The 26,191-nt window shown below is 39.7% G+C and overlaps 1 protein-coding gene across 2 annotated transcripts in view; it reads right to left on the bottom strand.

The window, feature by feature from the left end:
- tmem63c (transmembrane protein 63C) overlaps positions 1-26,191 on the bottom strand; it is a 62,807-nt gene that overhangs the window by 24,676 nt on the left and 11,940 nt on the right. Inside the window, exons 1-2 of one of the 2 annotated variants that reach the window (XM_038291535.1) lie at positions 6,448-6,654; positions 1,944-2,023 (exon numbers count right to left, since the gene is read on the bottom strand). In XM_038291535.1, coding sequence (XP_038147463.1) covers positions 1,944-2,023; positions 6,448-6,654 — 287 coding nt within the window. Of the gene's footprint in view, positions 1-1,943; positions 2,024-6,447; positions 6,675-26,191 lie in introns of those variants that run through there. The other variant, XM_038291534.1, reaches the window with a different exon arrangement.

The following is a 26,191-nucleotide window of genomic DNA, read 5'->3' on the forward strand; positions in this document are numbered from 1 at the left end:
ATTTCCAGTTATTTAGTCAGGAAACTGGCAAGATAAATGCTCAGAAAAAATATGATCAAAACTTTTTCAATTTTGTATTCAACAAGCTTTACGGCAGGGGTCACCAACCTTTTAAAGGCTGAGGGCTACTTCATGGCTACTGAGTCACAGGAAGGGCTACCAATACTGACCTATGGACAAGAGTGATCAGTGTTCACCTAAACCTAATCCATAAGAAACTCATTTTTATTGTGTATTAACTTTAGATTTCAAATGTCTTATTGAATAATGTGCATTTGAAATCTATAATATGATGAAGGGATTTATAAATGCTGCGATGGACTGGCGACCTGTCCAGGGTGTACCCCGCCTCTCGCCCATTGACAGCTGAAGATAGGCACCAGCACCCCTCGTGACCCCAGTTGGGACAAGCGTGTCAGATAATGGATGGATGGATTTATAAATGATTAAAAAGAAGAGCAACAGAATAAAAAAAACATTTCAAACTTAGCCTACTGTTTATTTTTTCTGTTTTCAGAAGACATTGAGTGCACCACATGTGGTTCTTGAGGACCCTTGGTGCCTGCAGGCACCGCGTTGGTGACCCCTGCTTTACGGTTTAAGGTACCGACTACGGATGTCCTGATCTGATATTGATAACAGATCCGTCTGATATCAGTCGAATGTTTGAATATATCTGCCTGCATCTAAAATCTCTGATTAAAAACATGCTGACAGAAATACTTTTTAAAGTTTATGTAACCCATAAGTCATAAATGTTCTCTATTTGAGTAGTATCAGATGATCACCCCTTTTCCAAGATACTACGGTATAAAATGAGTAATAAATGTATGCATCCATTTATGATGATATTGTATTGGTAATGGCCAGTAGTCAGAGCTGCCATATTGGCGTATTGGACAACAAAAAGTTGTATCGGGACACACCTAGTACTGACACTTATAGTGCCCTGCAAGGAAATCGTCGTCCTTTCACCTTTCGACTCAAAACCAATTTTTTATTATTAGACACCAATACTATGAAGGAGAAGGTTCAAAATATACAAATGAATATGTGTATTTTACATTCAGCTACAATGAGTCAATACTCTGTGGCCGCAGCCTACTACTGAGAGTTTTTACATTTAAAGACCCAATCTTCTCTCTGCAAAACAGATCATGCTTGGATGAAGACCTAATTATCAGTCTTGATGAAGTTTCGCAAAGTAAATTAGGTTTGGATTTATGCTGGACCTTTTTAATGTATGGATATGTTCTGATTTAAACCGTTCCCTCGTAGCTCTGTCTAAAAAGTTAGGATCAAGGTCTTACTGAAAAGTTAATCTCTCATCCAGACTCTCCTCCAGGACAGACCTGTGTTCTGCTCCATCTATGCTCCTAGCAGCTTGGAGTAGCTTCCTTGTGTCATTCTGATTTTTTTCCAGGGCTACCACTGTAAAGGACGATGGTTTCATACGCACATCCCACTTAACAGACTTATGTGTAGTTTGAAAACTGTATGTTGTTTTTCTTCCATTCCCCCCAAAGAAAAAAACCTTCAAATTTCAAATTCAAACATTCATATTCATTTATAGGCCCTCAATTTAAAGCAGGGCATTTCTTGATCTGAAGTTTCAGAAATTTAAAAATATTTGTGTTTTTTTTCGTCTTTTTTATGTACACTTAAAAATTATTAGATGTACGTATAAAATAAATTACTTCAATAGAGTGTAAATCACATACATATCCTAATTATATTAATGCCAAAAATCAAAAATAAAATGAAGCTTTTTGTTTAAACGTTTTGTTCTAAAAAAATAGAAATACAGAAATCTGTTGTCTTTCTCAACCAACAGAGGGAGCTGCTGCATTAGAAGAAACACCACTGAGCCTCATTTCTCCTCCTTTGTACAATAAGACCTGATATCTGCTGTTTCTGATTAGGTTACAGTGTGTGGGACTTACCTGTCATTGTCCATAAGCAGGGCCAAACGCCCATAATCCCACGCAGCCTTCCTCAGACAAGAAAAGATGAGCAATAACAACTGCAACACAAAATAAGGGAAATCATTTCAGAGCCTCTGGGAAATCAGATTCCCTCACTTTGTTCTTATCCGCTCTGGCTCAAGCGTCTCCATGATGTTTGATCATGAAGCTGCCTCTAAATTCTCTGTCTTACTCTCAGGATTTCAAACATTTTGTTGCAGCAACAAAGAACCCCCCCCCCCCCCCCCCCCCCCCCAATCACTCTTTCCAGTACTTATTATGTGTGGTTGTCTTGGAAACTATCAGAAACAGGTCAGTGTGAGCACATGCCATGCAATAATGTCAAATCAGTGTTCATCTGTTAAAAACAAACAAGAAAAAAAGGATAAGCTGAAAAGAACAGGCCAAGCTGCTTGTCTCCATGAGATCTAAATGCAGTAAAGGCCCTGAAATCACTACAGCTTCAAAGTGGAGTCAAGTGGTATCCAAGGACATGATTGAGACTTTGTGGATGAATGCTGATTAATGCTAATTGATTGAAAGTGCTGATGAGCTTTTGATTTTAATGGCAGCTTTAAATCATTTCCTCATCTAAGCTTTTCCTGTCAGCTGTGTTAATGGGGGAAAGCATCCATAAATGTTCAATGATTCAGTCTTTAAGCAATGAAAACATTACGGAGGCTGCAGGATGAATAATGGGCCAACGTTTGGCTTCTTGATATTTTCTCCCTGCTGGGCTCCTCCCTCATTGTTAAAAACATTTTCTCTGTAATCCCTGCACATATTTTATTCAGCATGATGATAGGATTAATGTGGAGGCGTGCTCCCATCACCTGAAGGGAAACACACTTTAACTTATGCCGTCATTAAGAAACGGCACTCAAAATCTGCGTTGGCTTGACAACCCAGAAGTCAAAAGATTAGCCAATAAAAGATGGATGCTGATTGAGAGTGGAGATCAAGAATGACGGAGCCTGACAGTGGAACTGAGCTGGCTGACAGCTCTGAATTGAAGCCTATTATTATATGGAAGACTCCAAGACAAACAGCACACCCATGTTTGTAAATAATCGACACAATGGATTCTCAAAATTATATTTCACTTGATGTATGTGACAAGAGACTGATGTGTTTGGATCTCTGTTTGTGGACATAATTATGGGAAACAAAATCTCAGGTCTGAAGGAGAAAAAATCTGAATTAGTATTTTTCTTCTATATAGTTTAAATAACAATATGGTTAAAAGGTTATGGTTACCGGTAGGTTGTAAAAAGAAACTCTTGTTATAAACCTACAGTGATTGCAGTCAGGATATTAATACACATGAAACTTTCTCACGCGTTATTGTATTTTGGGATATTATGTGGGAAAGACCAACACAAGGCAGGGGCGTAGCTAGATAGGGGGCCCTTTTCATTTTTCATATATTAACAATACACTGACAAAACATATGTTGGTTATTTACTCATAAATATACTAACATTAAAGATGATAAATACAGAATTAATGCTCTTTTCAGAACATTTTGTTTTTATTGGTGAAGAGAAAATTATGTGTCTCTGCGGTCATCTAGGAGTCGCCAGTGTAAACAAAGATGAATAACAAGTAAATCCATTTCATGTATGTATTAGTATAATTAATATTCATATTATGTTGAACTATTATTGATAAAAGTACAGTTGAGAGTTTTTTTTTTTCAGAGGTTTAGGCAATATATAACATGTTACCCCATAACTTAAAGCTGAATTAAGTTTGTCCTCTATACCTTTAATTTAGACAGCATGGATGTGCAAATATAAGAAAATATAGTTTTAAATAGTAAGAAAAAATATTTTGTCATTATTAAGAAAATATGTATGTTGTGCTCGTTCATTTCCCCGTTGGAACAGCGTAAATTGACCCTGAGTTTCTGGCGCCTATCCGCTTTCAGCGACCTCTCAGGGCATATCAGTTCGTACCTGGTCACCCCTATAATAATATTCTGGTTACAGCTCTGACACAAGGTAGTAGTACATATGTATAAAAATTCTGCATGGTGTTCAAAGGTTTTCTCTTTTTTTTAAAACCAATAAAAATTTGAAGTGTGTGAAGTTTATTTGAATTAAGCCCCTGAGTAATTTCAGCTGCAAATCTTTGGAGTGTGTCTCTACCACCATTGCACATCTAGAGTCTGAAATAGAAATACAAAGCAGCTCAAATTGGAAGGATCTACATTATTTCTGTCACAAACCTCAACTTTACTCTCAATTTGACTTTGATGGAATCATTTAGGCATATTTTAAATTACTCCATGTATATGGAATATTGTTGTTCTGCTGGAGGAGGGATTCCCTTCACATTCTCTTTTTCAGGCTTTGAAAGGTTTTCTTCATGGATTATCTTGTACTAAACTCATTCCATCTTCACTTTAACTTCACCCCACATCATGATACTGCCCACACCAAGTTTTGCCACTGGGCTGGCGGCTCTGGATGAGCTCAGGAGTTCATAACTTATATTTTTCACCTCCACAGATTCTTCCACCCAAGTGGAGCATCTCCAGAGACACCATAAAGCTACTGGCTTCTTAAATCTAAAGCTGCGTCTAACTTAGACACAGTTTTAGATTTAGATGATGGATTGAACTGAGCTCCATGAGATGGTCAAAGCGTAGGGAATTGTTGTATAACCTAACCCTGCTTTAATCTTTCACAGAGCTTTACAGTTGATCTGCCTTTTGTTTACCTTGGTCTTCATGGTGCTGTTTGTACTAGCTCATGGATCTGTTACATGAAATCCTAATAAATGTCATTGTGTTTGGAGAATCACCCAAATGCTTTTTCAAAGCAATACCTTCTTTAATTTGACATAAACCTTGCTTTTATATTGGACATTTCAAAACATGAAAAATATGCACAATATTAACATTGCAAGGGACAAAGATGCTGAATTTCTTTTCTCCCATATCCCAATAGTCATAAATTCCAGCTCTACATGCTCCTAACACATTCAGCCTTTTGAAGGGAGCCTCACTGCAGTCTTTGCCCACATGATGCGCCCAAGCTGCTAAAGGTCACAGAAAGCAGTGGAGACATTGTAATGATAGAGAAAAAAAAAAGAGGGGTGAAGAAAATCAGGATTTATTGCAACACTGAAGCCGCTGTTCCTCTCAGATAAATGACACACAATGTCTATTAGAAAGTCCTAAATTATTTTCAAAAAAATAAAAAATCTATCACACTCTTGTTGCCAGCTTTCTTTGGTCCTTGTGTGACGTGTTAACAAGGTGATGGCAGTTTGAGCTATATTTAGAAACACTGCTGTCAATCAAATCATCAGAGGTGCACAGAGGGAAGAAGGATTGGAAAAAAGAGAACAGAAATAAAAATAAATAAATCCAACTTCTAATAAAACTTCTTGGGTAATTTTTATATATCAGATATCTTCATTTAATTTTAGCTTCTAAATGTTGTCTAAAAGGATAGCAGCTGAAATCTGAGTAATATTACTCTGTCAGCAGGACTCAGGTCATTGCGGGGGAACTCCAACTCCTCCATAACAACCTGGATTTTTTTTTTGCTTCTCTATAATCTTTTAATTAATTTTGTTTAAACACACACCAAGATAAAGATTTCAACATTATAAAATTAAGTAAGGCAAATTTGATTGAAGTTTGTCTTTCCTTTGATTAAAATCCCAAGGTGCTTCATGCAAAAGTGCTTAAAACCAGATCATTTGAGGAGTATGTCCACCAAAGATTGTAGTTTTTCTTATCAACAAAGCTTCATAATTATACATACAGGCTCACATAATCCATACAGTCAAAGAGATGGCACATTAGTTTCTAGCATCAAAAAGCTTCTGAAATAATTCGTAGGATACTCAGCCTTTGTTCAGATCAGAATTAGTGCCATTAATTTGAACAGGACGGTTTCCTGACACAGATTTCTGAACATAGTTCAAACATTTTCAGTAGAGTAGAGATAAAGACCATGCAGGAAGCTGTTCTTTTTGATTCATTGCAAAAACAGTTGGCATGAGTATTTGATATCACTGTGCAGGCCTGATTGTCCCCAAGTTACAAAAATGTCCTTTTTTTTTAAACAAACAGCCTTTTTAATAATGTTTTATTGTGCCAGTAAAAAAAAACTGGGCTGTTTGGTCACTTTAACGTTATGTTTTAAGGGATCAGGATGAGGCTTTTACATCTACAAACAGAAAATCTACTATTAAGTATGATTGTGGCAGTATGGTGACAGCAGGTGTCCTTCCCCTCAAAACAACTGATAGACATTTAAAACTAAGATACTTCTAAAACTACATCAACATCAGTCCCATTTAAGATGTATGGCTTAAGATCTGGATCCATGCAATACTGCATGTCTGTAATCCATTCATTTTAGTAAATATTATTTTAGTTTTACACAAAAACAGGAAGTATTGCTGTTGGAAAGAGGAGTCAACAGACTTTTTTTGGTGAGAATGTGTGTGTGAAAGTATGTACCATCCAAAGCACCACATTTATGAAGAGGACTGTGGGCACCCCACCAAATGGCAGGCCCTGGAGGACGCTGTTCCGAGAGTGAGCGCGGAAGCATTGCTCTGCCGTGCTGTTGTCCTCCCCCGGTTGTTGCAGGAAGCTTAAGACATCCAGGTCAGCGTGAACCGCCACAGGGGGCGCCCTGGTCTTAAACAGCTCAGACGGATCCATCAACACTGGACCATGTCGGACTTTAAAGGACAGAAAAAAAGACAGAAAGGTAGACAAATTAATATTCTTCAGATGCAAGAGGCATCCAGGTGTTTTTACAATTATATGTATTTGCTTTTATGTTAAAGGAAAAGCTTTAGCAACAGTGTCAGAGAAGCAGAGTCAGTAATCTGTAAATTTACAAAAATAAGTAACGTATACAGGGTTCTTTGCACACAAACATGTTCATTTTGGGATTGTTGTCCATAATTTAGAGAAAATCACAAAACTGACATTTCCATACCATAAAATAGACACAGTGAAAGAGGTTGTTTAGTAAAAAGTGGTGAAAGTGTTGATAATATTATTGAATCTTTGAAAGGAGAATACACTATTAAAGAGAAGGGAAATTCTTTTTAAAGTTGAAAACTTCTGCAGAGCAAGCATTGGCATCTAACTCTTTCCCAGTTTTGTCACATTACACCCAGCATAGTTTCTACAGATTCCATGTGACGGTCCAGCACAAAAGGACATTTGTAAAAGTAGAAATATTAAGCTGAGGCATGCATGGGTATTTAGACTTTACTCCGATACTCTTTCATAAAATCCAGAGCAACAATCTTCCAGTAAATATAATATTTTTAAATACAACAAAGCCATCAGAAATCAAATATTCATATAAATATGAACATTCAATAAAGGCTTGGAAAGTTTTCTAGAGGAGATAACTGCTCAAAGAGGACCAAGAGACATGCAGATAGGAGAGGGATGAAGGTGTTTAGAAATGTAAAGCAGGTGTTGCCTTGTGGGAGACTCATAAACATGAACTAAAATTCCACACATCATCCCCATAGTGCAGGAGTGGCCAACCAGTTCAGCACAGCAGTTCAAATAACCACTCAATAAAATGTGGATACATTTGAACAACTTTAAAGCCTTTGACATAACCTAACAAAACATTTTCAGATCAGTTTGTTTTATTAATTAATCGATTACTTGAACATAAAAAAACAAAAAAATGTCTTCTGGATCAAAACAAATCTTGACTTCAGACCAAGCTGCACTAAATAGGGCTTTGAAGTTGTAAAATGTGACAGGTATGCCTGGTAAAGCAAGCAGAAGGTTTTCATAATTATTTGATACAAGATAGACAATTTATTCCATTTACACAAAAATGTTTTGTTCTCCCCTTATTCCATTAACCTTTGCCTTCCTTGACTATACAGAATTGACAGTTTTCTAAGCAAAAGATTTTTCATAATAAAATATTCCATAAACTGCTTTAAAAAGAAAACGAAAGCCACACCTCAGTCAGCCCTGCCACACTGAGACATGGAGGGAAAGCCATCATTCTGTTGGAATTGTTTTGTCAATGTGAACAAGAAAGCTAGTTAGAGTTTGTGGAGAAATATAAAAATCCTGAAAGAAACCCTGTTTCTGTAAAAGAGACTGAGGAGAGAAGACAAGGATCCTGAACTCACAACCAGAACAACAATTGAAGGGTTTTTGATCTAAGAACGGTGTAGTCAAAGTCCAGCCATGAATACAAACCAAGTATTTATATTAAGATTAATTGAAAATACGCTTTGCTCTTTTGTTCAAAATTTAATATCTGTGTGTGAAAACGGTTTACCTGCAATTTTGGATGAAACATGCATCATAATCATAGATCTGTCAAACACTTTGCAAACAAATAGTGTCTTTCGACTTTACATTCACAAGCTGACTTGTTCTGTTCTATCTCCCTAAAAAACGAAGAATAAAAAGTAAATGAAGGATTGTGACAAGGAAAAGATTCCCCTGCAGGCTCTCCTGGGATATACAGCCCAATCCAGAAACACCATGCTCCCATTTGTTGCTACCATTTCGGCTATGACAGCTTGAAGTCTTATTAACACTAGAAGTCCCAGAGAATTTCAGGCCCCGTCCACACGAAGCCGAACCCTGGCCTAAACGCACAAATTTTTCAGCAAACCAGCCTCTCATCCACACGAAGCCGGCGTTTCGGGGGTCTGTAAACTATCTTTTTTTTATTCAGCCTTCAGAGTGGGAAGATTCTGAAATGCCGTTTTCGCGTTTCCATCTTTAAGCTCTAACCGCTTTTTTTTTTTTACACGCATGCGTCATAGCGTCGCCTCTAAACACGCATGCGCGACACAGTATCACAACAACAATGGCGCCGTACTGTGTTGAATGGTTGCTGCTAATGCTACTCACCCTGCTGTCGGGCTTACAACAGAATCTTCTTCTTCTGGAATATCTCCAGGAAGAACAGAGCAATATCGACGACATAGTTCAGCACCTGAATTTGTCTTAACCACGAAAATGGACCCGCAGGGCAACCATGTATAAATATTAGTGCGCATGCCCAACATTTCGTCGCTTATTTTTGCTTTGGCACCACAGCGCCACTTACAGGCCTGGCATACATTTTGCAGCGTTTTCATGCATTCGTGTGGACGATCACATTTATTTTACGTCTCCGTCTTTACGACAAACGTTTTGGAAAATATCAGCGTTTCGTGTTCGTTTTGACTTCGTGTGGACGGGGCCTCAGTTTTCCTGCAAGCCCCCCTCCCCTCTTCAAGTTTGTGTATTCACTCTACCTTCCTAAATGTCCCTATTGTAATGCAAATAGCCTATGATATGACCAGCCCTTCTACATGGGCCTGGATGAAGGCTGAAACAAACATGGCATCAGAACAAGAGCATGCTCCAAGCACTCATTACCTGCCCCTGCAACATCAGAACTTTTTGCAGGAATAACTTGATAATTCATATCTAAATCTTTTATTTAGTCAAACCTATTGAACAACCTGATATCATACAGGTCCTAGTTCCTGAGCTGAGAACAGGTCATAACCATGCTTTTCCAACAAGGCAAGGCATAGCCTATTTATATTGTCCATTCACCAACAGACTCATTTATATTGCAAAGTTTACTATGTGAAAGAAAGAACAACTTAAAGAATAATTGTATTTTGTCTTGTCTCGCCTTTTCATGTCATTAAACATTTCGACTTAGAAAATGACAAACAGTATGACTTCAGTATTGGAGTAACATTATTTCACCCAACGAAAAGCTCTATATATGAAGCTACAATTGTCCCATTTAGCAGTTTGCACAAACCCAAGGTGAGTTATATTCACAACTTATATTCACCAAAGACATAAATCTATCCAGATAAACATTTCAGAACAACTGTTTTCCCTTCATGACATCAACTGTCTGAAGCTCACAACAGAAGGAGGATCTGAGAACCTTGAACACATTAAGGACATGTTTATCCTTGTCTAGAGTAGACGGGCAACTGCTTTTTATCACCCCTGCTTCAACTTCCCACATTGCAGCAGAGACTGGAACGTTACTTTTATTTAGGCAAGGACAGGCAGCCAAACAGGAACAGACGAGATAAAGCTACCATTGAGAGAACATGCAGATTTATTTATTTATCTTTTTATATAAGCACATTCCTAGGCAGACACAGACCAATTAGCCACTCAGAAGAACAAGGGATGGCTTTTTGCTTGGAATGATCCTACGGTAGTAGGATGGACCTTCATGCTGCTTAAATACATTAGCAGTCCAACTACTGATTGCTCTGGTGCAAGCCGACCAAATTGAGTAAAGCCGGGCATACACTGTATGATTTTCGGGGGAATTTTCCAGTCGTGCAAGAATCTTTCGATCGGGCAGACTTTCAGCTTCATCGTGTGTCATGAGTTGGTAGTGTACAGGGGGTAACGAGGGGCGATAAGCCTCTCACAACCACTTCCCGATCAGGAATCGGGAGGTCAGGGGAAAATCAAACATGTTTGATTTTCTCCCGACCGTCGTGTGCGAATCTCACAGTGCGCATGCGCAAACAAGCATTCTTCTGTAAACACAGAAACATGGCAGAGATGCAATGAGTGAAATGGAGTTATGTCTGTAAAATTGACAGACCATAGTAGCCACGTTTGCTCAGTCATGTCTTTTTCCAAATATTTCACTGCCTTTTCTTTTTAGGGCTTTCAGCACAAAATTGCACAATTTGCTAAGGCAGCGCGTTTCACTATGGTGGCCTTCATATTCCCCTTCTATTTGTTTGGCTTCCAGATAGACAAGTCAGAGCAGCTCCATGTCACTGCGGAGCTGAGTCCAACGTGCTTTTTAGTCGTGCAGTGTGAGCAGGTAGATCGTATGAAAGGGTCGTGCTGCACATACATCGTGAGCTGTGAACTCAGATTGCACGACGAAGCCCGCACAGTGTATGCCCAGCTAAAGACTCCTGGATTCTCTTCTTGACATAACCCTCTCCTTTTATCTGGGCTTGGGACCAGCACCAGGAGCACATTAGGACTGTGGGCCCCTTGTGGCAGGATTATTATGTGTGTGTGTGTGTGGGTGTGTGTGTGAGGGTGTGTGTGTATATGAAGTGTAATGGAGGTATGTGTAAAGGTGTTCTGTATTTTTTTTTTTAGAATTTTTTAAAATAAATTTTTGTTTTCATCATCAATAAATGTTTGTATTTATAATAAATATATATTTTTTGTGTAAAAACATTTTAGTGTGACGTAAGAAGACAAAGTAAGGGTGGGCTAGCCGGAGCACCCGGAGAGAACCCACACAGGCACAGGAGAGTATGGCAGCTCCATGCAGAAAGGTCTCCTTCTACAAGGGAACAGCACTGACCACTGCTCCACCGTGCAGCCCCACTCTGTTTACCAGGATCTAATCAATACCAAGGTAGGAATCTACCTCAGAAAAAAACCCTGGTATGGAGGCAGTACTTTTTTATTTAAAGGGAACCATAGAGTTTTATGGAGGGTGAGGGCTAAATATTATGGACTGGATTATGGATTTAGTGAATGGGTCTGGGGAGTTAAGGGTAAAGGAAGGGTTATGGAAGTTAAGGGTAACGGTTATAGGGAAGGGGGTGGGGTGTTGGGGGGTAATTGTAAAGCGTGTAGGTGATAAAGGTTTGAGATCTGGGGTTCAGTAAATATTTTTTCAGTTTTAAGTTTGTTTGGAGGACAGTTTCTTGAGGTTTAGCAGAAATTATTTTTCTGACTGATGGCATTTAAAGAAGTTGAACATTCTTTTCCGTAAAGATTTCTTTTTTGGTTTTCCTTCTTGGGATCTTTCAGTCTCCTGTTGCAGATTTTTGAACTCCTCTATAAGGCTCTCTGTTGATGTTTTCTTCTCCTCCTCCATCTCTGTCAGAGCCTTCTTAGCGTTTGCCACTGTCTCTTGAAGGCAGGACTTCTCTGTTTGCCACAGCTGCCTTTCACAATGCAGAACCTCCTGAAGGTGTTTCATAGCTGCTTCCATATCTCTAAGAGTGTTCTGCTGCTCTGTCAGGAGACTGGACTTTTCCTGGGCCCAGACCTGTGTTTGGTTCTTCACTTCTTGTTCCATCTTGAGCAAAACAGCTTTTATGTCATTGGTTTCCTGCTCTTTCTGAGCTAAGCAGATCTCAGCCTCCTTTGTTCTGGCTTTCTCAGCAAGCAGACCAATTTCCAGATCCATGACTTTTCTTGCAGAAGCTTTCCCCTGCTCTAACTCAGCTTCCTGTAACTCCAACTGCTTTTTCAGCTGCTCACACTCATCTCTTAGTTGTTGGTTGGACATAAAATGGGATTTTTCTTCCTCCAACTGCTGCCGCTGTTCCTCCAGATCTTTCTGCGTTTTTTCCATTGCAGCCTTGATTTCACTGGTTTCCTGCACTTGTTGGGCTAAGCAGATCTCAGCCTCCTTTGCATTTGCCGTCTCAGCAAGAACAGCTGCCTCTGTTTTCTGAGGCAAGACAGTGAGATTCTTAATTTGTCCTAATAATTTGGTGTTTTCTTCTTGAAGTGTTGCTACCCTCTCTCTTGTGAACCTTAACTTGAGCTCAGCGTTCCTTAACCATTGAGCTGATAGTTCAGTCTCCTCACTAAGTGCTGCGATCTCCTCATCTTTTAAGCTCATGCAGATCTCAGCTTCCTCCACACTTTGCTTGAGAGCAGTTACAGTGGACTCCAGCTGTCTAGCTTCCTCGTCGGTATATTTTGGCATTGTTTCGTGCTCAGCATGCGTCTTCTGGTTTGTTGAAAATTTGATGTTTTCTTGTTTAAGTGCTGCGATCTCCTTATCTTTTGAGCTTATGCAGATAGCAGCTTCCTGCAACCTTTGCTTCAAAGCAGTTGCCGCAGTCTCCAGATGCCAGGCTTTTTCGTTGGCATCTCTACGCACTACCTCCATGTTGTGAAGATCAGCAGCTTGTCTCTGCAAATAATTTGATAATCTAGCATTTTCTTGTTGAAGTGCGGCAATCTCCTGATCTTTTGAGTTAATACAGAAACCAGCTTCCTGCACCCTTTGCATATTAGCATTTAGCACAGACTCCAGCTGCCAGGCTTTCTCGTTGGCATTTTTACACACTGCCTCCATGTTGTGAAGATCAGCAGCTTGTCTCTGGCAGATTTCTAATAATTTAATATTTTCTTGTTGAAGTGCTGCGATCTTCTCATCTTTAGATTTTAAGTAGATTTCATTTTCCTGGTCCTTTTTTCTTTGAGCGGTTAGGTCAGATTCCAGCTGCCTAGTTTTTTCGTGGGTATTCTGACGCGCTGCCTCCATTTTCTGAGGCAAGGCAACAAAACTTTGGATTGTTTCTGATAACTTGATGTTTTCTTGTTGCAGTGCTGTGATCATCTCATCTTTTGAGCGTAAGTAGGTCTCTGCTTCCTGCACCTTTTTCCTTTCAGCAGTTAGCTCCGACTCCAGCTGCCTAGCTTTCTCATTGGCATATCCAAACCCTGCATCCATTTTCTGAGGCACAGCAACATTTTTCTTAGTTGTTTCTGATAACTTGATGATTTCTTGTTGCAGTGCTGTGATCATCTCATCTCTTGAGCGTAAGTAGGTCTCTGCTTCCTGCACCTTTTTCCTTTCAGCAGTTAGCTCCGACTCCAGCTGCCTAGCTTTCTCATTGATATATCCAAACCCTGCATCCATTTTCTGAGGCACAGCAACATTTTTCTTGGTTGTTTCTGATAACTTGATGATTTCTTGTAGCGAAGCTATGATCCTCAAATCTTTTGAGCTTAAACAGATCCCAGCCTTCTGACCCTTTTTCCTTTTAGGAGTTAGCTCAGACTCCAGCTGCCAAGCTTTCTCGTTGGTATGTTGACGAACTGCCTCTAATTTGTTGAGCTCAGCAGTGAGATCATTGATATGTTGGGCTAAACTCATGTTTTCATATTGAAGTTCTGTGATCATCCAGTCTCTGGAGCTTAAGGCTCTGTGAAACTCAATCTCAGAAATCATGATATTACCTCCGGTCTTTTTGTCAGCTCCATGTCCTCCATGAACAGCTTTCTTACTTTGAATTTGTAAAAGTGGATTTCTTCCTGGATTTTCAGGCTTTGCAGCTTCAGCTGGTCTCTCAACACGAGCTGGGGCTGGTTGCAATGGCTTCACCACAGGCTTAGAAGCACAAACTTGACTCAAAGCGGGTCCAGCTGCTATTTTTGGAGCATTTTCTGGATTTTTCTTACTTTTAAGAACTTGAGCCCACGTCACATTTCCAGAAGGGTTTGTAGCTGTGCTACCAGATGTAACTCCCATAGTATTACCTGATTTAGATATGGTTGACATGGCGGCTATAACGTTTAATTCACCTGATTTGCAAATGAAAAAGGACGAATTGGTCAATTCCAGCCTTAGTTGCTGCTTCAAGTCAGCCTCCTAAGGAAAACAATAAAATTGTTGGTTGGATTAAAACACAAAGCTTTGTTTTAAACTAAAAGCTTCTTTTTCTGATAACTGGGCAGATTTGTTCTGTGGAAAAGTCTTTACTTTTCTAATTACAAGGAGTTAACTCAAGAGATGCACACGCTACAGGAGACTTCCAGAAATGGAATGCTTGGTAAAGCCTGGCTGTAGGTTTTTTTACAGTTTCCTGTCTGGCAATGTGGCAATAAGAATAATTGTCTTGATGCCAAAAAGAGCCCAACAGATTTTAGTTTGACAAGTGTAGCAGTATGGCAATTGCCATATAGCTCCACTTGTTTCATGCATAAAAATTGCTTTATTATAATTATGCAGGGAGATTTACAGATTATATTGACACTGCAATGTAAGTAGAACAGAAGAGGAAAAACTGAAAAAAAGGAGAAAAGATGAAACAAAGAGGAGATAAAAGGGAGATAATGATAATTATGATGATGATATTTATAATTTTTAAAAACAAACTGGAGTGTCTATGACGTCATCCGCAAAGCGGAGTGTGTATGACGTCATCCGTGCGTGCTGGCTACCGTTCATTCATCCTGTCCGCTGAACTTCTGCTAGTTTTACTCACATGCCTGGAAGATGTCTAGTGCTGCTACCACAGATGATCACGCTCTCGAGATGTAATTGAACGATTCAGAGTAGAGCGTAGCCGGCTGTTGCCCGGGCTGCCTGTCACAACTCCAGTCTGGCGCGAGGATGACGTCATACATGCACTGCTTTGTTTTTAAAAGATATAAATATAAAAAATATAACCACGGATGTCTGGGGGACAGTGATTCGCCGACATGTTATTAAGGCTGGCGTACCATGAAGAATAAATTATGAGCAGTTTAGTTTGTGCCTTACAGTCGTTGCCCATAGGAAGATGTTACTTGGATATAACAAAACCTAATATCTTCAGAACAGCTCCAAATGACACAAAACTCATATGGATGAGTAAAACATGTGGTAATAATGTCAAATCAAGGGACCAATGTAAAAAAAAAAAAAAAAAAAAAAAAAAAAAAAAAAAAAAACATTGTTCCCCTTTAAGACCAAAGCTTTTACTTCAATAAGTGAGATCAATTTCATTCAACACAGATGAAATAACTATTCAGCTTTTAAAAGACTCTGTGCCACAGAAAATAACTGTTGTTGTGTCCACATTGAAAAAGCAGAACGTTTAGTCTTCAGTTTAAATCCATTAATGCAATGAGTTAGGTTCATGACAATTGAGGTAATATATATATATATATATATATATATATATATATATATATATATATATATATATATATATATATATATATTAGGGATGGAACAGTTTATGAAAACCGTCCGAACCGTTCGGTTCGACTGTCTCGGTTTGATTCGTGTGTGTTTCGTTCGGTTCATGCGCTGCTCCTTTTTCTCATAGGCGAAGCGTTTACACTCCCGAGCAGAAGGTGGCGGTACTGCGACCAAAGCCAACCACCAGTACAAAAGAAGAAGAAGAAGCGAAGCAGCGTAGCTGAACGTAGCAGAAACAAATCAGTTGTTGTGTAGAATTGTGTCGGTATGGCGAGTGGGAAAGAACAGGAGTTGGAAGTAGGGTGGCCAGATGTCCAGCTTTAGGGCGGACAGTCCGGATTTTCATTGCACTGTCTGGCGTCCGGCGCCGCATCCAGCCAGACGTGTATTTGTCTTTATTTACCCCCAGATTCCACATACTCCATCAGCGCTCCACTCCGCTCACGTACGTTGTGCGGAGTACTTGTCTGTCATGTAAATCAATGAGATCTGTTCCACATCCTCCGCTATTCCTCCGCACGTCTCTGTCCAAGTACATCTTCTCCGTCCTTCACCGTCAAAATACGGAACGGAGCTCTTTTTTTGCTCCGCTCTGGTCAGTCCAGATCAAGACCCGCAATAGGGCTCGGGATCCACGTTGCATTGTGGGACGTCGCAGCCATATTGACTGCTACGCAAACGTAAACATAGCTCTGATACAACGTTATTGTTGAAAGAAGAGACAGAAGTAGAGAGAAAAAAGATGTTAAAATCCCGAAAAGGATCTGGAATTTACCGGGACACATTAAATAGAGAAGCCACGGACCGGTATGTTGACAAAATCAGCATTATTAATCATTTGGATCCATATGAAGGTCCAAACAATGAGTGGAGCACCGATGAGTGAGCGCCTATACTTCAAAACAGTTCCCAAGCTACAAGTCCTTGGAGTCTCATGTGCAGTTCATGAATGGATGGGTTCGGGAGCTGCAGATCATAAAGCCATCAAACAGTGGGAACACAGTAATCCGTACAAAGGTAAGCTGTGATCAGACGGGCTCTGGAACCTGCTAGTTTAGCAACTGCTAACCGCTAATGCTAACAACCACTCACGCATGTAATGTACTTTTAACCAGTGATGGGACTAACGGCGTTTAAAGTAACGGCGTTACTAACGCCGTTACCTTGTTTTAGTAACGAGTAATCTAACTAATTACTTTGACTGTAACTATAACGCAGTTACCATTGCAGACACCCCGTTACTGCACGTTACTCAGGTCGCACAATAAACTTTTTTCATGATAGGACTCGTGCGCATGCAGCTGCGTGAAGCTGACACCCCACCCACGTCAAAAAAAACTCTGCAAATAGACTGAATGGTTAGTGCAACGTTAGTGCAGATTTGTGCAGAAAAAAATATTGTTTGTGCTACTTTTGCTTAAAGGAATAGTACACCCAAAACATGATTAGCCTTCATTTTCTACTCACCTCCATGCTGAACAACACTCTGGAGTACTTTTTTGATATCTCAAATGCATCTGGAGATCTGGGAGGCTTCTTGCTGTCTGCTGACATTCAAATAATGGAGGTCCATGGCGCCCGAGACAGAAAGGTCCATAAAAGTCCACAAAAACGTGTCAATATTCCTCCATACTGCTCGTCCAATGTAATCCAAGTGTCCTGAGTGGGTAGCATCCAGAATTTACTCGAAACGAAGTCATTTAGAATGTTTTTAGAGCATAAACAGTAGTGTATAGGATTTCCTAATAGCGCCCCCATGCGCGCTCGCGATTCTACGGAAGCCGGCAGACCAAACCAGCGCATTCAGCTCGGCAAAGAACTCATGCTCTTCCTCAACACTGAAGTCCTCAGACATTTTTCTTTCGTTGTTTCTTTCTTTGCACAGGTAAACAGCACATTTCTTCTTCTACGCTTGCATTATCGGCAGACCAGATGCTGAATGCGCACTTTCTTCCGGTTTGGTCTGCCGGCTTCCGTAGCGTCGTGAGCGCGCATGGGGGCGCTATTAGGAAATCCTATACACTACTGTTTATGCTCTAAAAACATTCTAAATGACTTCGTTTCGAGTAAATTCTGGATGCTACCCACTCAGGACACTTGGATTACATTGGACGAGCAGTATGGAGGAATATTGACACGTTTTTGTGGACTTTTATGGACCTTTCTGTCTCGGGCGCCATGGACCTCCATTATTTGAATGTCAGCAGACAGCAAGAAGCCTCCCAGATCTCCAGATGCATTTGAGATATCAAAAAAGTACTCCAGAGTGTTGTTCAGCATGGGGGTGAGTAGAAAATGAAGGCTAATCATGTTTTGGGTGTACTATTCCTTTAAGAGATATTAAAGATTATTTTTTAGGTCATCCAGTGGTGCGCGCCTTGTCATGAGAGAGGGGAGGATGAGATGGCTGATGTATAGTGAGATTCCGTCTGTCAGTTGGGTAGGTGGGTGTTTCTGCTCGCGGGTTTTAACGTACAGCACACACAGAGAGATGGAGAGTGAGGAGGATCCAGCAGCAAAACAGCGTTTTCCTGATGGAAATACAGGTGTTACGTCGAGCTGCGTTTCCCCATCAGATACGGTTTCCTCTGCATCTCCGCACAGCGCAGGCAGCACGAGTCACCGCGCAAGCGACAGGAAACGCGCATGCTCGCTAAAGGCGCGCAACAGTCGCCCTGTTCTCGCACCACAGGGGAACTACTGAGAGCGTGAACGATCAAATGATAGCCTATATGGAGAAAAGGAGAAAGATGGATGGATGGATGGATGGATGGATGGATGGATGGATGGATGGATGGATGGATGGATGGATGGATGGATGGATGGATGGATGGATGGATGGATACTCTGCCTTCTCAACCTCCTGTATTTTTTATTTTAAACATTATTTGATGGCCTTTGTGGCAGGGATGGAGATCCATATTTTATGTCACACGCAGAGTATACATCTAGATAGATAGATAGATAGATAGATAGATAGATGTTGCAGTATCTATAACAACCCAAACACACAGGATTTCACAATTAGACGTCCCCAGTTATTAATTTCACCACATTTGAATGCCCTGTTAAAAAACTTCACATCTCGTTCCCCCCTGATGTCATTTACATTGAGTTGCAATAAATGCAAAACTCTCTGCAGGTTCTTGTCTTTGTCGTCCGCTCTATTCAGCTGGCTTTGGAAAGACACCGCGAGAAGGTGGGGGCCGGGTGGTGAGGGTTACGGGGGCGAGAAATGCAAAAGTAACGCAATAGTTACTTTTAATAGTAACTAGTTACTTTTATTGTGGAGTAACTCAGTTAGTAACTCAGTTACTTTTTGGGAGAAGTAACTAGTAACTATAACTAATTACTTTTTCAAAGTAACGTGCCCAACACTGCTTTTAACTAGCTGCTATGTGTTTCAAAGGTGTAGTTAGTAACGTTAACTGCCAACCCTCCGGGTTTCTCACGTATTTGAGCCTTTTCCCGCTGCCGTTTTTATTATTTTCCCGTAAAAGATCCCAACTTTGAAGAAAAGAAACACTGGCTACGTTTACATGGACACAAGTAATCGGATTGAAGGCCTGATCAGATCAAAAATGTTTCATGTAAACATGTCAGACTGAAGATTCTAATCCAATTCGGTCCGATCGGATCTAAATTTAATTCCGAATGAGAGAGGTGGTTTTTGCCGATCGCCATTCCGATTGGCGTCCATGTAAACACCCATTCGGATCTAAAGAGTAAAATAATCTTCACTGCGCATGTGTGCGACGTCAGAGTGACGTTTTCCGCCTTGTCAACAACAGGAAATCACCGGTCTCTCTCGCTCTCGCTGTGAACAACATGGCGGGGGGAGTCTAGGAACGCCGACTTATAAGTTAATTTAAAGCTGCAGGAAGCAGGAATTTATCCTCCTCCTCTTCTTCTTCTTCCTCTCCACAGCCCACTCGCTCTCCCACGCCGGTTCAATCGCTGATTCTCTACATTTTCTCTCGGACATTTCGCTGCCAAGCGCTTTTTTCCTCCTCTCTCCTTTTTTCTTTCCGCTCGCTCCGAGCGCTTCGTTTGTCAGGCCTCCCAAAAACCAGACGCAGACAGAACTGCCAAGTTTGTCAGGAAGTTCTGCGCATGCTTAAAATATTTAATCTGATCCAACGCTTGATACATGTATACACACGTCATGATCGGATCATTTCATTTAGTGTCCATGTAAACGGAGATTTTGAATTTCCGATCAACCAAGGTTTGGATCGGGGAAATTTTGCGCATGTAAACGTAGCTACTGTAGGCTATAAAATAAAACCGTGCATCTTTAACTTACCAGAATGTAAATGCAGGGAACACACTCTCAATGACATCGGGATACTGTGGAAAGTTATGTTCGGTCGTCTTACAGCCGCGATCCAAGCTAGCCGACGACTCTTTATCTCTGATGCTTGGTCTCCATGGTTACGCCTCCAGGCAGGAAAGCGGTTGAAAGTTAACCCATTTTCTATGTTTTTCCCATGGCGATCATGTGTTGAGCTGTTACAGCCCACAATACAGCAACGGTTTACCATGGTTGAAATCAAGTTAAGGTGAAATTAATCAAATTAAAACACGGCTGAGAGGGAGTACAGTACGCGGTAGTCATAGGCAGTAGTCTGAGCCGCGGTAAAAGAGGCATTCAACATGGCCAAGCCCTATTGCAATCACACCAAACAGGAAAAAGAATGTACAGAAGACCCGGTTTGTCAAATTAAATTATAGTAAAAACAGATCGGTAACTAGAAATTAAAGAATAATTCGAATATATCCAAAAAACTAAGATCAATTAATTAAATAATTGGATGCAGACTTTTGGTGCTTCAACAGACCAGGAAGAAGTTGTGAGATTCTAGAGCGCATCTTGCAACTTTAAAAGAAAATTCTTATTGCAGGAATGGATGAAGAGATGATGAGTTTGGAAGCAGAGAACAAACAGAGTTCATACAAACTATGTATGATCCTGTTTATCCCTGTTACAAAAATCCACAGAAAGAAAATATTTGGGCAGAAACTGAACATCTGCTGGATGATGATGGGGATTTTTTTTAATATGTCATATTAAATTAAACGTTCACAGGGTTTATATAGGAATGAGGAACTCTAATTTAATGCTAATAGAAATAATTTTAATGCCATCAACAAGTAACATGTACACAAGTTATTAGTTTACATGAAATAAGGAGCTGTAAGCACGGTTCCATGACTGAAGTTTGTATATATCTATATATAGATGTATATCTATATATCTATATATCTATATATAGATTTATATCTATATATCTATATAGATAGATAGGTATAGATAGATGTATAGATAGATGTATAGATGTACAGATAGATAGATAGATAGCTTCTTTTCCAAACAACTGCTTTATGATCAATTGCAGCAGTTCTGAGCAAATTAATCGTGTCAAATAATGGTCACTTATAAAACACCACAATGTATTAAATAAATAGAAATGCTGGGAACCAATTCTTTTTTACATCTCTTTAAACATTTAAACAGGTTGTGCCTTTGTCGGAGTCTGTAGAGCTTTGCATAGGTAACTGCTGTGACCACAGGGTTGAAGTCTGAACCATCTGTCCTCCAGCAGCACATGCTAATCTCATTTTTCCATCAATACAGCACCAACTCACAGCTGCCTGGTTTGTGCACCTTCCTCAGTGAATAAACAGAGGCAATGGAGCAGCAACACAGTACAGACAAAGCTCTGCATCAATACAACTGATTCACATATTGCTGTTAAGACATCAGCTGTATCAGACCAGATTTCATGATGAGAATATAGATTTCTCATTATAGTAAATACCCAGAGCACCATGCATTGAATGTAACCTAAAACTGTATCAATCTTTGCAAGCCAGTTTTCACAACACATCTTCAAGATGGCACACATCGCTGAACCAGTGACACAGTCTCCTAAGAGTCTTTGCTATAGTTTTTTCAACCAATTATGACTTTCCATCTGTTTTAACAATTGAAGACCCAGGTAGGAGGAGGCCTCGTCAGAAGCAGAGAACAAATATACAACACAGACAGTAGAAGTAAACAACTCCTTCTGCGTCACTATCAGCTTCCTCACAGTTTCTAATAAGAAATTTGATAGCTTACAGTCAATATTCAGATACTGAACCTTCATGTGGAGATGACAGGAAAGCAGTTTACAGTGGGCGGATCTGAAGGCACATCTATAAACACATAAACACAGTCTGTCAGTCTGTAGAGTCGTTTCCACAGAAACGTCCTTTTCAATGGTAAATCCCAACCGTTTATATGTATATAATAATACACCAGGCAGTGAAGGCCATGAACAGGCCTTTCGGAAATGTTTTTATTTGTTTGTCTAATGCTTAATGAAATGCATTGTTGAATTCTCCAAGAAAAACATTGTTTGTAGGAGGTAAGTGGTAGAAATACTAAGAAAACATTGAGAAAACGTTTTTTTCATTGGAAGTAAGCAGCCAAGCACAGTGGAACAAAAACAACCTCACAACATGATCTTCAGGGTTCTCCATTAGGATGCTAGATGTAGAAGCTTGAATTGTCTCTTCAAGGAGTCAATTTCACTCCAGAGTCTAGTTGCTCCACTACATATCCAATCAAATTTGGTGATGTCTGATTTGGATGCAGTTTCTCAGCTAGGGAACTCATTCACTGAAGCTCTCGAGCACAATTCTTAAGCTAATCTGCTGCTTCTTTTCCATTGTTTACATAGACTATTATTTTGTGGCTGAGTTGCTAGTTTCAAAAAATCTATTTTAATCTGTTATAATAACCCTGAAAAAATGCACATGCACAACCCTGTACCAAGATGGAATGCCTATTAATCCCATGCAAGCCACCATGAGCCCATTTCTCCTCCTGCACTCTCTTTTCCTGTTTGCATCGCGCATACAAGCTTAATTTCCAAAAGATTTGCAATTTTTTCGTTTTAGACTCACCACCAGTAAGACAAAATGGGGAGGAGCCTTTAGGACGGCCTTACGCAAACATATCACCAGAATGATTGACAATTAGGAGGATCAGTTATTTTGATGATCCACCCCAAAATAAAAAAATTCTCCAGCATACCTTTAAATATTAAGAAGTGAGAACATTTCCCCACTTAAAGGAGAAGTTCGGTTTTTTACACTTTAAGCCCATTTTTTGTAGTGTCCAGGATGAAATCGAATGATCGACACCAAAGTTTTGACAATTGCTCCTGTCTCTGCTTTTTGGCTCATTTAGAATCACCCCCTGGCTGCTTTAGAATGGCTTCCATAGAGCATGTCCGATAATGTCCTTAAAACAACCTTAAACGTTCTTTTTTTAAAATATGCTACTCACCGGGTCGTCAGCGCTGTTCAATGACGTTCCAAAAAAAGTTTCGTGAAGAAAAAACGTTCCTGTAGTGTTTTATTTAGCATTTTGTAAATCCCATTGAGTTCTGTAGGAATAGTCAATATTCCCCTGCCACCGGAAACGGAAATGGGGCCTGTTTACACAGTTGTAGTCTTTTCGCTTCACTCTGTGTACTCCGACGTCGAGGTGCTAACGTCTCTGTTAAACACTTTAAAAAACTCTGAAAATGGAATACGAAAGGTGGATTCTTGATTCTCGATAAGGTTGTTTTAAGGACATTATCGGACATGCTCTATGCAAGCCATTCTAAAGCAGCCAGGGGTGGATTCTAAATGAGCCAAAAAGCAGAGACAGGAGCAATTGTCAAACTTTTGGTGTCAATCATTCGATTTCATCCTGGACACTACAGAAAATGGGCTTAAAGTGTAAAAAACCGAACTTCTCCTTTAATCTGTTGCATAGGTGGCATCCTATTACAGTACGACAGTGGAATTCAATGATTTCCCGAGACCGACTCACATACTTCTTTCACATATTCTTTCACATATGTTTGTAGAAAAAGTCACCATTCCTAAGTGCTTTATGTTTATACACATGAGGCCATAGAATCGATTGGAACACAACTTTTTGTGTGCATGGCAGAAATGCATCAACTGCCCCCCAAGTTTTCAAACATCAAGCTGTGAAACATTATGTTTAATTTGTAAAGCTCTACCAAAAGAACCTCTATGAGCGGACCCCATAACGACTCTATACACATAAAGCATCCATAATTGTATGTTTAAGGTACTGTAGAGACAAAGTTACCACCCTCTAGGTTAGGGCTGAAAATATTTGCCAAAAATCAATGACTTTTAACCAATATTGCGGTTGCGATTCTATTTCTAATTTTCTTTGCATTAACCACAAGTATGTACCGGTAGATGTTTCACTCTAAGGTTTCAGTTTTTTCATGACCTTGATAGCTTGATTGTCCAGAGGCCATTGTTGCAGAACTTTACTGTATGCATTGATCTGCATGCTATTTGCAGCTTTCTCTTCTGTCCTTTGTTGCACTTTAACATCACCTAAAGGGCTGAAGTGAGAAATGTATTGTCTTGTTCTTGTGAAATGCAATATAACTTAAACTGCGTGCCAATGCCATTTGAATATATATATATATACAGAACTTCATGGACAATAATGTGACATCATGGAAACCATGTTCAACAGGAAGTAACATGTTTCACACAGGGTTGCCTTTTCCAGATCAACAAACAACTGGACAACAAACACTGACATCTCCCAAGAAGCTCTGGTCACAGTGGAGTTGAACCCCTTAATTTCACTTCATTTGATGAATATTGCTGAACATATATCACATAGATTATCTGAACTGCACTATGAGAGCAAACCCTAAAGAAAGTTGGCCATAATGTGAACTTTAGACAACAAATACCTCTTACTAGCAAGTTCAACATAGCAAATTCTTGAGGCCTTTTTGACTAAAGGTTATGAAAATATTGATTCCTCAAGAAATCAATATTGCTTGCTAGATAAATTTTGTTTCCTTGCTAGATTTAGCAAGGAAACAAAATTTAATTTCTCTCCAGAAAAAAAAGACATTCCAAACAAATATGTGAGCACCACAAAAGTTTCTAAAAGAGTAAAATTCTCAAAATCACTGCATTATAATATCCTGTCATCACTTTAGCCTGGCCAATTGAAAACAATATTCTGTACATTTTGCGCCGCTGTTGGTTTATATATTCCATGTTGACCACTTGCTTTTGCAACCTCCTTTGATTCCATTTGGCAAACTGCTTCAACATATTTTTGCCCAGTAACTTAAAAATGAGCCATTGTATCTTTGATTTAATGTTGCTTAAAAGGTTTGAAAACTTAGACTCTTTAAGCTGGTGAAGATTCTCGGTCATCCAGGTCATAGTCATTCCAAAAAATGGACTAAAATGCGATATTGTCTCATTTCCCATATACATAATCTAAATGTCACACAGCTTCAAACATCAGAATCCACTCATCATCACACCTACTGTAAAATTTTCTTAAACATTTTAGACCCGCCCACTTACAACAGGAAGTCACCTTTTTTTAACCACATTAAGTTTAAACTGCAGCAGATGTCCCCGTCTAAAGATTTAAGGAAATCATTCATTTTGGACTGCAGTTTTCACACCTGGCAAAAAACAAAACACCTACCTCAAACAAAATGAGTGTTGTTTTTAAGGCTTACAAAGAGTGCCCCCTAACGATTACCTAAAGCTATGCTGGGCTTCAGCATAAACACAATGAGATGAAGGTGCATGAAAACCCTTGATTACAACACAAACTTGAGGGTAAAGTGAAGTTAATCGCAAATTTAACAAGTAATAGTGTTTCTCAATGCAGTAAACACAGAAAATGTGCATCAAATGGGAACAATATGAACACAGCTTGTGACTGAGGCTGGCATTTTGGAAAGTATAGAACAAGTATATCTCTGGGTTAACTTGTATTAACCCAGAGATAAACCTAATTGCATTGCTTTTTTGAAAGCCTGAAGTCTTAAGAAATATTAGCATCATTTTCTAATATTCCTGAGAAACAGAAGGAAGCAAACATGTAACTAGTAACTTAAAGTGACAGCTGTTAAAGCAAACAGAAATGACGGCTTATTGAGGGCAAACATACCAGTTAGTTGGAAAAACACTAAAGCTTAATAGAATTATCCAGAATCTTAAGCCGAGCCTTTTCTGCTTCTGTAGACATTTCATTTTTTCCTCTGCTGTCTATAATGTGAACAGAGGACTCCGCTCCTCACCTTTAGAGGATAGAAAGGATACTGATGGATGCAGGCCAACTAAAGATGAGGTTCACACATCTGGTAAACGCCACAGCATGACTAAGCAGTTTCATGTTTAGACTGTTCTCAACTCCCTGCAGGTATGAAGACCCAACAATCTCATGCTGATCCAGAGGTTTCCATTTCTCTTCTTCCTTTTCATAATCTGCAAATATGATGTCTTTATAATCCTTTACCTCTGCTTGTCTCCCTCCTCCTTTGAATCATGCTTCCAAAGCCAGCGCAGCAGATTTACAAACTGATGTTTGGCTGGGAAAAGGCTTTTTTTTTGGCAGCTCTTGCAGGAGGAGTGAAATCCCTCATCCGTGCTTAGTTCAGGCAATTTTTAATC

This window comes from Cyprinodon tularosa, unplaced genomic scaffold (genome assembly GCF_016077235.1).
Source record: "Cyprinodon tularosa strain WSP-4 unplaced genomic scaffold, ASM1607723v1 ctg3, whole genome shotgun sequence".
NCBI classification, from domain to species: domain Eukaryota; kingdom Metazoa; phylum Chordata; class Actinopteri; order Cyprinodontiformes; family Cyprinodontidae; genus Cyprinodon; species Cyprinodon tularosa.